Source organism: Erythrolamprus reginae, chromosome 2 (assembly GCF_031021105.1).
Source record: "Erythrolamprus reginae isolate rEryReg1 chromosome 2, rEryReg1.hap1, whole genome shotgun sequence".
In the NCBI taxonomy this organism is placed as follows: Eukaryota; Metazoa; Chordata; class Lepidosauria; order Squamata; family Dipsadidae; genus Erythrolamprus; species Erythrolamprus reginae.
Window position 1 is genome coordinate 155705441 of NC_091951.1, and position 18495 is coordinate 155723935.

General features: G+C 42.7%; 1 protein-coding gene across 9 annotated transcripts in view; it reads right to left on the minus strand.

Moving 5' to 3' along the window:
• Positions 1–18495, minus strand: part of GPS1 (G protein pathway suppressor 1) — a 22103-nt gene continuing 3608 nt past the window's right edge. For 2 of the 9 annotated variants that reach the window (XM_070740063.1, XM_070740058.1), the window contains 14 exons: positions 15588–15680; positions 13272–13453; positions 9922–10086; positions 8885–9020; positions 8488–8565; positions 7910–7970; positions 7552–7637; positions 7213–7307; positions 6642–6747; positions 5620–5700; positions 5360–5497; positions 3540–3674; positions 2942–3020; positions 1520–2524 (listed from right to left, as the gene is read on the minus strand). In XM_070740063.1, the coding sequence (XP_070596164.1) occupies positions 2943–3020; positions 3540–3674; positions 5360–5497; positions 5620–5700; positions 6642–6747; positions 7213–7307; positions 7552–7637; positions 7910–7970; positions 8488–8565; positions 8885–9020; positions 9922–10086; positions 13272–13453; positions 15588–15680 (1434 nt within the window). In that variant the 3' untranslated portion in view covers positions 1520–2524; position 2942. Of the gene's footprint in view, positions 445–1519; positions 2525–2917; positions 3021–3539; positions 3675–5359; positions 5498–5619; positions 5701–6641; positions 6748–7212; positions 7308–7551; positions 7638–7909; positions 7971–8487; positions 8566–8884; positions 9021–9921; positions 10087–13271; positions 13454–15587; positions 15681–18495 lie in introns of those variants that run through there. The other 7 variants (XM_070740062.1, XM_070740057.1, XM_070740065.1 and 4 more) reach the window with 4 other exon arrangements.

Below are 18495 nucleotides of genomic sequence, written 5' to 3' on the forward strand. Positions count from 1 at the left end.
TTTCATATATCTATTAATTTATTCGTCATTCTATGTTTATACAATAACCTTGACTGGATTAGCAGGATAGTGTTAAAAAGGAAGATTGTACTCGATTCTGCCATTCAGCCAAGCTAGGGGAAAATATTGAGAAAGTTTGTAGCTTGCTCAGCCTAGCTTTGTGTGTGTGTTTGTGTGTTTCAATTACTTTAAAATGCCCCCACTGAAGCAGAACCCTATTCTGCATGTTTGACAAAGGTTGGAAACAAGACTCAGACTGGGTCTTTCATCTGGCAGGTAGGTGGGGCTTTGAACCTGAATTCCATCATCACTTCTACATTGTTACAATGCTCACAGTGGCAGAAGTGGAAATAGGCTACAGGATTGCTGGGGAATTGGAGCTGAAGTCCGCCCATCTTCAAGCAGCCAAAGTTGAAAAATACTGGACTGAGTCAGCCAAGATAGCTAAGGAAAGAGAAAATATATTGATGAAAGACTCTCCAGTAGGATATCACTGTGGTAAACCTGAGATTTATTCTGTTTTCCAGCAACTACAGCTGTTCTATAATCTGGCGCCTAATTTATTCAACTTGTACCTTCTCACCTTTGTTATTTTCACAAATAATTCAAGATGCCAAACCTTCCTCCTTCCTCCAATTACCATCCTGTGAGGTGGATTGATTTTGCTGAGAGTGTTTGGCCCAAAGGCACCCAACTTGCTTTCATGGTCCTGCTTTCTAGATCAAAATGTCTCTTGTGACATGTAAGTGCCCCATCATTATCATCATAACAATAGAGTTGGAAGGGACCTTGGAGGTCTTCTAGTCCAACCCCTGCTTAGGCAGGAAACCCTACACTACTTCAGACAGATGGTTATCCAACATCTTCTTTAAAACTTCCAGTGTTGGAGCATTCACAACTTCTGGAGGCAAGCTGTTCCACAGATTAATTGTTCTGTCAGGAATTTTCTTAGTTCTAAATTGCTTCTCTCTCTGATTAGTTTCCACCCATTGCTTCTTGTTTCAGGTGCTTTGGAGAATAGTTTGTTTCCTCCTTTGTGGCAACCTCTGAGGTATTGGAACACTGCTATAATGTCTTTATAATTAGTTTTGCCTATTATTTGTTTTCAAATGGCCTTTAAGTCACAATATATATACACACACTGCTTTGGTGTCTATGAGGAAAATTCAAAATATTTCCACACTAAATGCATATGGATTCTTTTAAGAAGGGTAAGGAATCATATATTTTGTAGTGAAATATGTTAAATATCATATAGTACTACTTGTAAAGCTCGCATTAAATTACGTAATTACATAGGGACCATCCATCTCAGATTTGTTTCCGCATTTTTATAATAATTGCATGATATGATAACACTACTATTAAAGGGTCCACCAAAAGATGTGTTCAGTATCATCTAGGATTGTAACTCAAGCAATCCTTAATTTCAGAACTGCACCTTTCAAATGTCGTACTAGAGTATAATTGAATTGAGAGATTTGTGGAGGAGAGCAAGAATTAATGCTCAGATCTGCAGTTATCATTGTAATTATGTTTTTAATGCATAGGAGAGAATGTGGCTTTAAACTAAACTTTAACAGTGTCTGGGAAAAGTAGATAAATTGGCCAAGAGTTAAATCCAAATTTGTAATTGCTTCCTTGGGACCAACCCCAATGAACCTCCCCAAATGTCAGCAACCGTGGAACACTCAAACACTCAACCTACGCTTGTTAACGCAACACAATCTGAGTCAAGCCTGTACCCACATACCCCTTTTGTTACGAAGTAAATTAAAAAGTAGTAGTGCAGGCAGCCAGGCCTCCTTCCCCCACATCCCGTATTTGGAGCAGGGATTATTAAAGGAACTAGCTCTTCATCTGAGGTCTGGAGATGTAAAAACAAGCCAGAGCACACAATTAAAAAAAAAAAAACCACAGGAAGAACAGATTAAAATGGAGCCGATTCCAGGTGAATGAAAACCCGCCCTAAAGTGAATAAATGGAAAGGATGCCTGTTTTCCTGGGATGCTGTCCAAGAGAGACTCCTGGGGTCTGAGACGATGCGTTCGTACAAATGAGAAGTTCTGCACGAACACACAGGTCCTCCAGATTCATGCTATTTATCTTTTACTGAACGAAAACAACAAAGCTCTTTTGGCAAGCTGAGTGAAACCAAGATCAGCTTCTGTTTGTGAGAAACCCCGGGAAGGACAGGATGAAGCCAGCACTCGCAGGCTTGCGTATTCTCAAAGGGCTGCACCTGACAAATGTTGTCTGTTCTAAAAGGAGTTCTCCCAGGCTCTCTCAAAGCTTGCCTTCAACGGTCTTGCCTCCCCGCCCGCCCCTCCCAGCCAGAGAGTCTGAAAAGGCACCAAGGGACAGTTGACGTTGTGGATACTGGATACACATGGCCCTGGGTATGTGGGGCAGGAAGGGAAGGGACAGTCTTTTGTTGGCTCAGAGAGCTTCACATGTTGGTGCTCATCCGGGACTGGCTGTTAGCTGGAGTGAGTTCACCTTGGCTTCCTTCTCGTGGAGGAGACTGTAACAAGGCAAGAGAGAGACCCAAGGCCCGGTAAGCAATCGGATAGAAAAAAAGAGCTCGTCTCCCATCCCACAAGTTGCCACACCAGCTAGCAAGTGAAGGAAACCCCCAGGGAACCGAAACCAGGTGAATGGAAAAGAATTAAGAGACTAAAAAGATTAGATAAGATTGTGAGATGTGGTTTTACTCCTTCAGAAAAAAAGGGCCAGTGACAAAAGAACCCCACCTTTTAGGTCATCTCACAGAGTAAAATACAGTTAAGGGAAACTGAGGACTTGGGACCTCAAGGATAAAGGTCTCTTCTAAGGCTGTGCAAAACTTTTAGAGAGAAGGGTGTCATAATGTGTGCATGCAAAGCCCTCTTCCTCTGAATAGTTCAAGCAGTTATGCCTATTGCTAGGGTCACTCTACTACTTCAAAAGTCGTTCCCATCTGCTTCTTGCAAATGCCTCGCATAGCCCTCTTCACAGCCCTCTGAATCTTCCCTGTGGATCTGCCAAGAAAAATCCACTTTTGGATTATGTTCATTTTGTCACTTCCTGCTGCAGGAAGTTCTGTGCATAACAGATAACAAAACAATGACATTCATTTCTACCATGTGTTCAAACTTAAAATTTAAAGTGGAACTAGAGTGATTCAGCGAGTGACACTCATTATTAATCTTGAAGGCTACATACCAGCGCTATAGTCAGAAGCAAAAAATTTTACATCCTAATTTATAGAGAGCCACATTGAAAAAGGGCTGTTGCCGTCAGGTCCACAAGTGGATAGGTGTGTCTGGTTATTACAGAATATAAAAGTTGACTAGAAAGGCCTTAGGCTTAATGCAGCAAGGCTCTTCTTACATCCACAACAAAATCTGTACCGAAATAATGTTTCTAAGAAAGTATCTTATCTAACTTGCTTGTGGCCTTCAAATATTTAAGCATCAGCCGAAGTCATTCAGGAGACGTGACTGATTATGATTCACGAAGATGCAAACCCCTGGGGAAGGCAGGGCATTTCTGCTCACCTTGACATGGATCTGATTACGCAGGACAGCAGCTCGAAGGATCATAGCTTTGGCGCGACGCTGAAACTCCTTTCCCATGAGCAGGGACTTTTCAAAGGTAGTACTGCGTTGGTCAACATCTCTGGCATACAAAACCTACGAATAAGATTAAGTAGCAGGGGAGATACAATTCAGAGATGAAGAGAAGCAGCAAATGATGTCTGAGAAACAAAAGGCCAAAAGGCCCTCTAGAATTTGCTGAGGGAAATGACAATGAAGGGCAAAAAGCATCTTCTGAAAACTTAAAAGCCAAAAAGAACTGAATTCTTTTTACGTAGAAATAAAATTCTTATTATTTCTTTAAATAATACTTAAAACAGAAGCAGGGGTTCTGAGTAACCAGGAGTTTTACCTTGTCTACAATATCCAAAATAGTCTACAGCAGTGGTTCCCAACCTTTTTTTGGCCATGCTCCATCCAAGCATCTCTAAAATCCTGATGCCCTCCCCCAGGATGTATGCCGGAGAGGGGCGGCACACAAATCTAATAAATAATAATAATAATAATAATAATAATAATAATAATAATAATAATAATTCTTACTATTCAAAAAGTGAACTCTACACATGCATAGGAAGCCTTAAAAGGCCATTAACTTGGTTTAAAAAATGTTCCAAATGCCCCCATTAAAAATCAAATTGCCCCCCTATGGGGCATTGGGAACCAGGGGTCTAGAGTTAAGGTATTTGTCGACTCACAGCCATTCATTAAGTGACCGGTCAAAGTTACCACAGCATTGAAAAAATGGACTTATGACCTAATTTTTACTTACAACCATGGAGGCATCCCTACAGTCACATGATCAAAATTTGGGTGCTTGGCAAATGGCATGTATTTATGAGGGTTGCAGTGTCTTCGATCAGTTTCTACAACCTTTTGACAAGCAAAGTCAATGGGGAAGCCAAATTCATTTAACGACCTTCTAACTAATTTAACAAATAGTGAGTCAACTTAGCAACTGTGCTAAAGCAAGGTCGTAAAATGGGGTAAAACTCATTTAACAGCTGACTTCCTCACCAACAGAAATTTGGGGTTCAATTGTGAGTCCCAATTGATTACCCATAGGGCATAATTCAGTAGTGGGCAGCCAAAACTTTTACTGCCACACTGTGGGTGTGGCTTATTTTGTGGGTGTGGCTTAATGGTCATGTGACTGGGTAGGAGGGGCTTGCTGGCCAAGTGACCAGGTGGGAGTGGCTTGAACGATCATCATCGTTCAAGTGAATTGTTAAGTTCTCGACTTACAACCTTACCAGTGTCGCTCGCTGGGGTGACAATTTACTTTGTGTTTCCCATGCTCTCCTTCCTGGGTTGCCCCCCCCCCCCCCGTCTCAGGCTGAGTAGTTAGGTGAACAGGTGCTGCCAGAAGCATAAATGCTGACAGCGCCGCTTCCATCCACGCCTTCTGCTTGCACCTCAGGTGGGAGGTGCCCGCGTGAGGCTGGAGGGGAGCCGGGCAGGAGAGAGGGAAGCTCGTCCGAGGCCAGGAAGGAGGAAAGAGGAAAAAAGCAAGGAGCGCAGACACAGCAGCAGCAGCAGGGAAGAAAAGGAGAGCCAAGCCAAGACCAGTAATCCAGGAAGTAACAGCCGCCGATCAGCTGGAACTGCGCACGTATCTTCATTTCTGCCGGTGGAACTGTGTTCCACCCCATTCTGCCTGCTGCCCACCCCTGGCATAATTATTACTATGTGCCAACAATTAAGATCATTCTGTCTAGTTAGCCATTGGCTTTCAGCAGTGGCCGGACAGAATCAGGAGCACATGTACAATTGGGACTCACCTTGCTATGGGAGTCTATTCTGGCATTTATTAGCCCCTCTAGGATCAGCTGAGTGAGCTCGTCCTCCAGAGCGGCCACAGTAGTGTTGAAAGCAGTGGCCATCTTGCGCATGTCTGCTGACACATAGGGGCTGAAATACTGGGAATAAAGAGAAAAGTCAAGAGAGAGAAAGAGATAAAGAAATATTCTGAGAGTGATTCTGCACTGCATTCAGTGAAAAAAGGAAAGTCACAATTACAGCCATGGGTAAAGGCAGCTACCTGGATAAGGGCCCGATTTCGTATCTGGGTGTAAAGTGTTCTCACATGAGGCGCCAAGTACATATCCAATAGTAGGTTATCCTGTCCAGAACAGCAAGAAGAATGGACATAAAGCTTTCCAAAGCTTTGCTCTATAAAACAGTCGTTTCTAGAGTTTACAATATGTTGTTAATAAATAGAAAATAAACACTGAATCTATGTAATAAGATTTACCAATGCACTGCCACATTTTCTTTGGAGTTACCATAACAATCATTCATTTCTTTGTACTAATTTGCTATTAACCTGGGAGAACTGGAAGTAACTGTAATAGCAATAGAGGAAAAGAATATCCAAAACTATTAACTGTCTCCATCCCCCCAGCCCCCAAACAAGCCAGTCTCAACACCCCATGTACAATCACACACATTCATCCAATCCAATCATATCTCATATCGGCCAGAGACAGTCTCATCACTCACAGACCACATGTCTGCCGGCAGATGTAGGTTTTCAAAGCTTTGCGAAAGAAATAACAATATTCAAAACATGCCAAAATAATTTTTGAAAGAAACAGTGAGAAGTCAAAAAACAAATCTTATGCATATATCTGAACTAACTCTCAAGATAGTAAAATTTTAGCCTAATGGCTTTACATGAACATTTTTTCCCTCTAGCAACATTTGTTTGCTTTCCTGCCTGGTTTTCTAAAAGATATTTATTAAGAATCTGTGTATTTATAACATTACATAGCTATAATATTTCCCCCCAGACTAAGCTTAATACCTAATAGTCTGAACATTTTACCTGAACACACTGAAATAGAGTATAGTTGATTAAGGTTAATGTGAAGAAGGGCAGAAATTCTTGCACCCACATCCCCCCAGGCTATGACCTGGTATTAGCTCAGAAGTCTGTTGCTTACCTTTCCTAAGCCAGGCTTTCTTATACTTCTGAGACAGGAGTAGCTTTACCCAGAGTTCAAACGATGTTGCAACTGCTTTGCAAAACATACTAAGGAACACTAAAGCTCTAGGACATACCTTCATTTCATCCAGCATCTTGAGACATGAAGCATATTTGGATTCATAGAACTTGAAGATGATGTCGCGCACCTGTGGTTCTAGCTCTAAGAACAGTTTGAAGGAGCTGTAGATACAAAGGGAGTCACACAACCCGAAGTCGAGTCATCTTTTATGTCTCTTTCAAAGAGGGCCAACTCTATTCAATGGAAACATCGTTCTGATGGTGTTATCATTTTCTACAAGACTGTGAGTGACCATTGTCTCAAGAGCCAGAGAGCATGGCAGTGAAAAGGCACGACTGTCTAAAACCTGGACCTGGGTGGGAGTAAGTATAATTCTTCATCCTGCCTTTCTTAAAATTTCAGGTAGTCCTTGACATACAACAATAGTTGATCAGTAGTAAGTTGAGCCCTATCGGTACCAAGGAAAAGTAATCAGAGGAACTTAAAACTGAACATGGTTGATACAAGATGAGAGAGGCCACTTAATCTCTTTCATTCCTGACATTTGTCTGCTCCCATCAATAAATCCACTAATTGTCCATTATAATTTAGATTATTTCATTATCAAAGGTCTGCAGATTATTTACCTGCTGGAGATGACATTACGTTGCAATTCTTGTCGGTCAAAAGTTGCTAGCGCACACATGCCACCATATACAGCTACATTACTAGGAGAGAGCAGCTGGAAAAAAGAGAGAAGGGACAGCCTCTAACGAATAGAGATAAAGAACCCAAGATTGCCTGAATCCTTTCCTCAGATTTCCAAAGAAAGGAAGAGGTTCCCCCCCCCCAAAAAAAACACGAGGGGGGCAAATAGCTGATCTCTCTAATTGTAGCTTGGAAAAGGTCACAGATGGTCTCGTATGCGCCATTTCTTCCACATTAAACCCCAGTCTTGCCAACTCCCACTTCTTCCATATCCTCACCTCAGGGAAGTCACAGTGATCAAACGAGGCCAAGAGGAAGCACTTTGCTGCCTGCTTGTACTTCCGGGCAGCTAGTTCAGCCAAGCCTAAGAATGAGATTTAGTTACTCTTTTGTGCGGATAAATCAGAAGAATGAGAAGGCTAGGAGTCATGGAGAAACTTAAGGGAGAACCTCTAAAATTAATAGTATTTTCTAGGAGTAGAGACTGACTTGGGGGGCTTTGTGCAGTTACAATATTGGAATGGATATTGGAAAAGCAAATTGGAACATTTTGCTAGTCTATTGCACTGCGTGGACACAACCATTCCCATGAGCACTAAGGACAGTATCAGTTAAGGAAGCGAACTATTTTCTCACCTGCGGCACATTTCAATTTGGTAAGGATGGCTTGTGTCTGGCTGTCCCGTTCTCCTCTTTGCTAGACAGGGAGGAAGGAGAAAAATCAGTCAACGACCAATAATATTTCAACTAATTCGTTCCATTAAGCTTGACTGAAGAAATGGTTCTTTTCTCTATCTCTTTTCCCTTGGCATGGATCAAGAGCCCGTCTGAAAGGCAGATGGATTCATTCAAAGCTTTAAACAGGGATCATGTGCACAACACATTAATAACATGTAACCCAGTGCAGGAAATTGAATCTCTGCTTCTTTTCATAAGGGAATCGGAACCTCATGTCTGCTTCCAAGTTCATTATTAATTAAATAGTTCTTAACAATCCTTCCACAAATGGCTGTCCCATTTGTACATGGCATCACAAAGGTACTTATAGAGGACTATATTTTATCAGGAGATCAAAACAGGACAACTAAAGGCAAAGAAGGAATTAGCACGATTTAGCATATGACTTGTTCCAAATTCCCACTTGCTTGGGAAAGTGAATTGAATCTGTCATTGGAATGTCTTTCCACAGACAAGATGGAGAAAAGCTTTATTACCTCTGCAATCTCTGGCGTGGATTCTGCTTTGCTCACGTAGCTCAGGACATGGGACCAGTTTTGAAGATAAACACTGACCTGCAAAGAAACAAGTCCAGAGGTAGCTGAGTAACACCTCACCTGACATGTTCTATTCTGTGCCTCTATCAAAGAGGTAATTGTGAAAAGAGACCTTTTTGTGAGTTGCAGTTGCCTACTATTACTGATTCATTGAGACCTCATGAAAAATACTGATGTGAAAACTGGCAATTTGAATGCAAAGATAGAACAGGAAAGAAAGTTCATAAGTTAATTATGAGTTGCGGGGGGGGGAGTCTATTTTGAACAGAGATTAAATTCTACAATACTAGTCTCCCTCTCTCCAAACAAAGAACTGCTGAAATAAATTGCTGCTTACCTTGATAACATTGAGGCACATGTTAATAACATGTTTTGCACTGGTGCAGTAATCACGGGCTCGTGAATAACATTTAAGGGCATTGCTGAGGTCTCCACAGTCAAGGTAGTGATCTCCCAAGTCATCATGGCCTCTCCTAAAAAGCAGGTGCATGTCAGCTATAAACAAATAAGCATCAGAAATAATCCTAAACATCATTTGCCCTTGTCCAAAAGGTCTAACTACTGGGTAACGCACCGTGGAGAACGTTCTTTATTTATTTCTGGCAGATACTTAGCATCAACACTTCCATTGAAAACTAAAAATGAGGATCAAGTATAATTCTTTATTATGCTTTTTAGTATTCTACCACAAAGTCCATCGTGCTTCATTGCTAAACAGATCCATTGCCTCTTCTGAACCTTGGAAAACTGTTCATAAGCTACTATGTATATTGCCCACCGCTGCTGAGGAATACAACTGCTATGCACATTATCAAAGTCAACAAATGTATACTACATGGCAAAGAGTGCAAGATATATGCATTGCAAAATCTGAGAGTGGGAATAAGCCAGTAGCAGCATTAGGAAAAATGTGGGTCACAGAAACGAAAAGTTATACTGGGGGATAAGTTGTCTCTCACAGATTGCATGTTTAGAACAAAAATAGTATATTTCACACTACCTTCTGAAGGGTTCACAGAGGAGAGACATTATAGTGAGCAAACTATTTAATTCTTGGGAATGAGTGAAAAATAGTTCAATCATTCAATTTCCTTTCTCAAGACACATTTGAGAAATGATCTGTGGCTACAGCTGATGGAAAACCCTTTTCCTGTGAAAAGGAAATATTTAGCATTTCTTATACAAGAATTCTTCGTGATTTTATTTCAAGGCAACATGTATCAGAAAACTGTAAATAAAAAGTCCAAGAAAATGCCATTTGAAGTATTCACTGCAGATGACATTTTAAAATATTATTCTGAGATTAGTTTTACAAATGAGTTAACTACCAACTCCGATTTTTTTGTTTCCATTCGTTAATGTCCTTAGTGTCACCTGATGCTTTCCTTGATTGAATTTCCTTTATAATTCTTAAGATCTGTGTCTAACTTTTCCAGTTTGAGAAGAGCTTTTTTGCGTGTAGCCTCGACCCATGCTGTGTCTAGAGGAGGGGGCTCTATCCCACCATCTGGGACAGCGTCAGGTGTGTTCTGCAGCTCTCTGAAAAGAAAACAGTATATTGTATACCCAAAGTGTACAGGGATACAGAATTATCTGTTACCTACTGATATAGCAACCTACCCACTGCCACAATCAACAAGAATTGAGAAGGATCATAGTAATGCATTTGGCTCAAGACAATAATAATATTTTGATGAGTGAAACTCTAAATTCAGAAAATGCATTATATTCATATATAGAATTCCTATAATGCCTTGCCACAGGCAGTGCTGAATGGATTGATGGAAACCAAAACTGATGACCTAGAGCAGTGATGGTGAACCTATGGCACGGGTGCCACAGTGCCACGCAGAGCCATATCTGCTGGAACGCGAGCCGTTACCCTACCACAGGTCCAATGTGCATGTGTGTGCCAGCCAGCTAATTTCTGGCTCACACAGAGGCTCTGGGAGGGCATTTTTGGCTTCCAGAGAGCCTTCGGAAGGATGGGGGAGGACTTTTTTACCTTCCTTCGGCTCCCTAGAAAACTTTGGAGCCTATGAAGGGTGAAACATGAACCTACTGGGCCCACCCGAAGTTGGGAAACAGGCTATTTCTGGCCTTCAGAGGGGATGGGGGAAGGTGTTTTTGTCCTCTCCATGCATTGAATTATGGGTGTGGGCACTTATGCATGTGCGATAGCGCACATGTATGCTCTTTCGGCACCCGAAGGAAAAAAGATTCATCATCACTGATCTATAGGAAAACTACTACAGATAGAAAACAAGACAGGTGCCCATTGTTTCACAGTTTGAGCAAGGAATAGCAACATATCTGTGACTTAATCAAAGAAGGTAAACACAGAGCCAAGACAATCAAAAGCTGACTTTAGCAGCCTAATTATGCTCCGTCTCCCTGCTAGGTAAGTTTTTATTTAAACAGCAAACATTCTCAGCTACACTTGATTCAAATGCTTAGTTTATCAAAATACCAGAATGCTAATGAAAGGCTCCCTTTCTATTGAGTGCACGAATGTTCTTAAGATGTAAAGAAGAAGTTTAAACTGAAACTATATGCAAGAGCTGTGTAAAAAAGATAACCTTCTGGATACAGTCATCTGGCTAATTATATTTTGTTGCACGTTTGTATAAAATGTATAAAGCACCAGAATAATCTTTTTAAAACTTTTATAAGTTAATAGGCTTGCTCTTATAGATACAATTTTCATAATGCCATTGCAATACCTAATTCATGTCATTCATATTTGTGTGAATGTTTTATTATATTTAACTGTAATTATGTTTATGCTGGTCATTAACATTCTCTCTCTCTCTCTCTCTCTCTCTCTTTGTTTATGTATAGACACACATAGATAAATAGATGGATAGACAGACAGAGAGACATATACGTATAGATAGGTATATAGTTATATACCGTGTTTCCCCGATAGTAAGACCCCCCCGATTGTAAGACATATGGGGGGTTTCAGGGGGGTCGGCTAATATAAGCCATACCCCGAAAGTAAGACATATGTCTTACTTTCGGGGAAACACGGTACTAAAAGCGAGGGAGGCGTCCGCTACTCCCGCCGCCGCCTTTGCTCTCCCCGCCGCGCCTGGGGCTGCCTGCCTGCCTGCTGCCGTAGCCGGGCTGGGCGCGGGGCATCCTCGGTGTTGGGCAGCAGCGGGAGGAGCCGCAGCCTCCGGAGGCGGCCAGCCGGGCGCCCCCAGGACGCGCATCGCAGACCGGCCCCGCCGCGGCACAGGAGGGATGGAGGCCGGGCCCAACGGGCAGCCGCGCCTGCCGCGCAACGCCGCCCGCCTGGAGGAGAAGAGGCCTCGCCCGGGCCGAAGCCGCCTTTGCTCTCCCCGCCGCGCCTGGGGCTGCCTGCTGCCCAACGCCGAGGATGCCCCGCGCCCAGCCCGGCTACGGCAGCAGGCAGGCAGCCCCAGGCGTGGCGGGGAGAGCAAAGGCGGCTTCGGCCCGGGCGAGGCCTCTTCTCCTCCGGGCGGGTGGCGTTAGGCTGCGTTGCGCGGCAGGCGCGGCTGCCCGGAGGAGAAGAGGCCTCGCCCGGGCCGAAGCCGCCTTTGCTCTCCCCGCCGCGCCTGGGGCTGCCTGCTCTCCCCGCCGCGCCGGGCCGAAGCTGCCTTTGGTCTCCCCGCCGCACCTGGGGCTGCCTGCTCTCCCCGCCGCGCCGGGCCGAAGCCGCCTTTGGTCTCCCCGCCGCGCCTGGGGCTGCCTGCCTGCCTGCTGCCGTAGCCGGGCTGGGCGCGGGGCATCCTCGGCGTTGGGCAGCAGGCAGGCAGGCAGCCCCAGGCGCGGCGGGGAGACCAAAGGCGGCTTCGGCCCGGCGCGGCGGGGAGAGCAGGCAGCCCCAGGCGCGGCGGGGAGACCAAAGGCAGCTTCGGCCCGGCGCGGCGGGGAGAGCAGGCAGCCCCAGGCGCGGCGGGGAGACCAAAGGCGGCTTCGGCCCGCCGCGGCGGGGAGAGCAGGCAGCCCCAGGTGCGGCGGGGAGACCAAAGGCGGCTTCGGCCCAGCGGGGAGAGCAGGCAGCCCCAGGCGCGGCGGGGAGACCAAAGGCGGCTTCGGCCCGGGCGAGGCCTCTTCTCCTCCGGGCAGCCGCGCCTGCCACGCAACGCCGCCTAACGCTGCCCGCCTGAAGGAGAAGAGGCCTTGCCCGGGCCGAAGCCGCCTTTGCTCTCCCCGCCGCGCCTGGGGCTGCCTGCCTGCCTGCTGCCGTAGCCGTGCTGGGCGCAGGGCATCCTCGGCGTTGGGCAGCAGTGGGAGGAGCCGCAGCCTCCGGAGCCGGCCAGCCGGGCGCCCCCAGGATGCGCATCGCGGACCGGCCCCGCCGCGGCGCAGGAGGGATGGAGGCCGGGCCCGACGGACAGCCGCGCCTCTCGCGCAACACCGCCTAACGCCGCCCGCCCCGAGGAGAAGAGGCCTCGCCCGGGCCGAAGCCCGAAGATGAGCCAGCCCCGGTGCCCGGGACAATATAACACATACCCCCAAAGTAAGACACAGTGGGGCTTTTGGGGGTAAAAAGATAGTAAGACACTGCCTTACTATCGGGGAAACACGGTAGATGCAAAGTCAGTCAAGTAAAGACACACACACGCATCTATCTATCTATCTATCTATCTATCTATCTATCTATCTATCTATCTATCTATCTATCTATCTATCTATCTTCAGTACTATGCATCCCTGACAAGCGTCTCAAAATCCTTCTTCATTCTTAGTACCTGGTAGCTTCAGTCAATTTCCGGTGAATCTCCTCATAAACGTCCACATTGAATGTTCTTTGGACAAATGAGAGCGCCATCTTCAGGGCTTCCACTCGCAACTGTGGGCAATGGTCAGCAATGAACTGCAATCTCTCAATCCTCATCAGGCCGCTGTAGCTTGTTGCATACTGTTCCAGATCCTGCTCCAGCCGGAATGAAGAGATAATATATGGTAGTGTATACTAGCCCAACTATTATTCTCATTGTATTTTTAGTCCAAGAACTATAGAAGAACCCTAGAGTTCCCAGATGATTGCTAGCTCTAGAGCCTAAAGCATAGAGCCGGGGTGGCGCAGCAGGTAGATGCTGTACTGCAGGCCACTGAAGCTGACTGTAGATCTGGAGGTCAGCGGTTCAAATCTCATCACCGGCTCAAGGTTGACTCAGCCTTCCATCCTTCCGAGGTGGGTAAAATGAGGACCCGGATTGTGGGGGCAATAAACTGGCTCTGTTAAAAAGTGCTATTGCTAACATGTTGTAAGCTGCCCTGAGTCTAAGAGGAAGGGCGGCATAAAAATTGAATGATTGAATGAATGAATGAATGAATGAATGAATGAATGAATGAATGAATGAATGAATGAATAAATAAATAAATAAATAAATAATACAGGAATTATTCCTTTTTATTTTTCTTAATGACAATTATCCAATGTGTACATTTGTTTCATTTTTGTTATATTCTGTAATCTGTGGAACAGGTGTCTATGCATCAACGTTTTCTGTAGAATTAATGCATTTGATGATATTACACTATATCATTTTTTATCTTCAAAAAGGAAAAAAAGGAATAACTGGGCTCATTGAGAAAATTAGTAAAACAATACAATAACTGTTTTACTCCCACAACAACTTTGTGAGCTATGGTGAGCCGAGATAGAACGACTGGCCCAAAGTCAGTCAGCATTTGTGGCTAGGGATGAATAGATTTGAGCTAAGGTTTTTCTATTCTTAACCACATTCCTAACTGTAAAAGCTTTTATGCTTTTAGCCACATTTTTATGCAGTAAAAGCACATATGGTGATGACTCTCTACAAGATTGCAGAACAGAGAAGGAAGAACTAGGAGATACAGTTATCACAGTAATAATCTTGCTCCCTGGACGCAATAGATATGAAGATCATCTAGACAATGTGATTTTATTCCCAGTATGCAGTTAATCCTGACCAATTTCATAGGGCTACTAATAGCTGGATAGCTGTACTTTGCTACAAAACTATGTGATCGAGCTTGATAAATTGACAGCTAAAGCTTGAAAATTAATTAGTTAAATTCAGCTTGATGCATAGACACTAAAAGCTTGAAAATGTATGTAGAATGTGTAACTCTTTAGCATCAGAGCGTGTTAATATAAGGCAACTAGTAGTTGGAACAGTTCTTTTCAGGTGGGAAGGGGAACTGGAATGTCTAAACTCCCAGCCCGCGGGTGGATGAATCATGCGCTGGTCACGCCCATGCCCATTTAGCGAAGGGGTAGCATCACAGCATGTTAATATAAGGCAACTGACAGTTGAAACAGAGTTCTTTTCAGATGGGGAGGGGGAGTAGAACATCTAACTCCTTAGCATCAGAGCTTTAATATAATAATACTGTATGAGAAATACTAATGATCTGATGGTCATTTCAAAAAATCCTTTCTTAGAGAGCACCTAAAAGCTAAGAGGAACATACATGCCAAGTTTCAAGTTTGTAGGCTTTACAGTTCTGGAGATTTTGTGATGAGTGAGTGGTATTTGGCTTTTATAGAAAGAGAGACTGTAAATTTTATTATCAAAATAAACCTAAGTATAAGAATTTGTTTTAAACTTACAACTCAAGCACTGATAGTTATATGAAATATGACAAGAGGCTAACACCATCCAGTCTCAAAAAGCTAAGCTGGCTGATACTTATAAGACTGGAAGCTGAAAAAGCATCCTTGGAGAAGGCGATGGCAACCTATTTCCGTACTGGTGCCACTAAAGCAAGACCGGTATCTTCATAAGGTCTACAATAATTGAGCTTCACTCAAAAGACACTTTATCAACAGAAGAAGAGGAAAACTATGGACCGTTTTTGTTACACAATGTGAAAGATTTTCTAGCAGTTGTGATTCAGCTCCCTCTCGCCTGCCATTTTAACCGATATTATGTATAAATCATTTTTCCTCAATATATAAGCAAAGGTAAAACAATAAACAGGTACCAGTTGCTTAAAGCAAGGACTGATGGAGAACCTAGGTTTAGGAAGACAATTCTAAGAAGCCTGTGCTGTCATTTTTGCCCTCAAGCACATACCAGAGTTGGGTTCTCCACCACGTAGTTGATATCAGGTGCATTTTGCTGATCTTCTTGGGGATCTACATCAATCTGCATGGGCTCCACCGCACCCTGTAACGGCAGAACAGGTGAGTAAAACAGAAATGAGGAGTCTCGCCTCCCAGACCCAAGGGAAAGATTCTCATGCATCATCAAATATAATGGAACTTGAATTTAAGCCCTGCATCTAAAGCTTAGGGTTTTCACTTCATGAAGTTGTTTTCCAGGCCTACCAGAAATGCCACCCCCACTTTGTGTTACTAATGCATTCAATAGATTTCCTTGCTCTCAATAATAAAACAGAGATGATTAACTATTTTCTGAACAAAAAAAGGCTGTTTAAGCCCCTTAATTTGAACCAAGAAACAAATGGAACCATATTATACTGGGAAATAAATTAACAGAATTTAGCACAATGAAATTGGGATATATTTCTTACTTGTCAGTTTATTATCTAAAGTTTATATTGTTTGATATAACTCATAGGAAATTCTAGACAAACTTTTTTATTTTCATTCATTATGAATGGAAATAATTGTTAGCAAGAAAATCCACTTAAATCTTTATGATTTTTTTTTCAGCCAAACCCAAGAGCACCTATACTGTATATACAGTACTGAATATACTGTTATCTCCACAATACTACTAAGGCTGAAATATGAAGTAATAGTGTAAAATTGTTGTCATTGTTGTTGTTACTGTTATTACTGCTATTATTATCATTGTTGCTTTGTTATTCTGCAATAGTTCATTATCTAAGATAAGGATTTGATTTATAAATGGGCAAGTCAAGGCTTTTAAACTTTTGGGAGAGGGAAGATTGCCCACATCATGAATTTTCTCAAAAAATGAAACAAAGAGCAGTAATTTTACATGGCCTGAGCAACTTCAAATTTACAATTCCATACATGAAAATGTACAAAGTTATACACTATGGATATGGATAAATTAAGCAAGCATACACACTCCAAAACATGACTAAAATGCAAAGAAAACTATTTATAACAAAGGGAGCTAAATATGAACTATGACAAAAACACAACTAGGTCTAAAGCTATGTCTGATGCTCCGCAGGTGTCATCTTTCACACTTATTTGGTATAATCTTGATCTAAAGGACATCAGTATTGGGAATCTAGATCATACCAAAGATCCATTTTTAGTCTATATTCTCTCTAATTGCGTTCCTTTAGAAAACCCATAAGGACATGAAGGCAAAAGATTCAGGAGAATCCAGACTTCTTGGAAATTTATTAGACGTTCACCAATGAGAAATTAAATAAAATTAATTTTATGGCATGACAACCTACCTATTACCAATCTTCCTCTGTGGTGTGTGAAAGTGGAGATTGACTATGATTTCATAGGTTGCACTCTTGATTTATAACAGCACAGGGCAACCCGAAACCGCAACCTAAAGACCGTGATGAATCAAGAGGCAAATGCTACATGCAATGCAGCCTTAACAGATTCCTCTATTTCTAAATTCCTTTTTAATTGTAAATCAACAAAAAGGGGTTTAAGAGCCTGCCATTTTAGGCAACATATGGATATTTTCTCTCCTTTAATTATAAAATTGCTTTGCTGTGACATAAGCCTCACAAAGAAAGATTGAAAATATCTGATCCAAAGAAAATGTTATTGCCATGAGATCCAAATTATGTTCTTATGTAAAGAGATAAAGTTGTGAGTCTTCCAGAGTCACTTAGTTGAGATGGATAGCTATATAAATTGAAGAAATAAATATTGTTGAGTTTTCACCTGAACCCTATTTTTTTTTCAAAGGATAAAGAAGCTGGATAATGGAATGTTCAATTTCACAGATCTTTCTGTGATTATAAATTAGCTACCTGAGCCCACCCAAGGTTTACAGCATTCACCTAAGTTGGGATCCTCAGGGTTCCCCCCCCCCAATAACCCTATAATGTACCTCAAAGGGTCTGGATAATGAAACAGTGATAAATCTGGGCTTCAAATTTACTCCATTTGCAGACATTGGAACTACCAAATTGATACAAACATTTGAAGATATAGTATCAGGGTAAGATCCTCGGTCAATCTATCTTGATAAAATGCAAATTGGCAGCCTGAAGTTCTGCAAATGCCATTCGACTACACTTGCCATTAGAAATATCCACTAGTTAGGAAGGTTAGGACTGAAGCAGCTAGTCTAGCAACATATGAAAGGCCACAGGTTTCATAACTCTAGTCTTGTCTGGTTAGCAGAAACTCTCCAAAGCCTCACTCAAAGCCATTTGAATTGCCCAAGGTTTTTCCAATTGAGAATCTGCATTCTCTGCATATGAAAAATGTTGCCTTTTAGACGAAGAAATCGTAGAGTTCTTTATGATTAAAGGTGGGGTATCTGAACATATACAAAGGGCAGACTGGTTACTTATGAATCCTTTTGATTGTTTTAGACCTTGTTTTTGGGGGTTTCCTGTCTTTTGTGAACAAGTTATAGTATTATTTTCTTTTAATTTGGTGATGCCTGAATGTCACATTTGACAAGGCAATATTGTATTAGGATGACACCATGCAAGGAAGTGCTCATCCAATGGCCACTACAAGAAGCCCTCCTGCTGTACGGTCCATGACTGTACGGTACTGAACTATAATGATATATTAATGGCATAATTCAAATCCCAGAAGAGTAAAAAGCACAATTTTGGAAATAATTATTGGAGGTTTTAAAAGATGAAATCTTGTAAGGCAATCATTTCAGTCCTTAAAGCCATTCAGCTTCTTCAAAAAACTTTCTAAAAGGGCCTAACTTTTTGGCTTCGCCCGTTCTATGGAGTCTTTGAGAATTGCAGAAAGGGTTCCTGCTAGACTATACTTTTTGCACACATTGTTTTTATTTCTAGGTATTACAACATTGTGCTTTA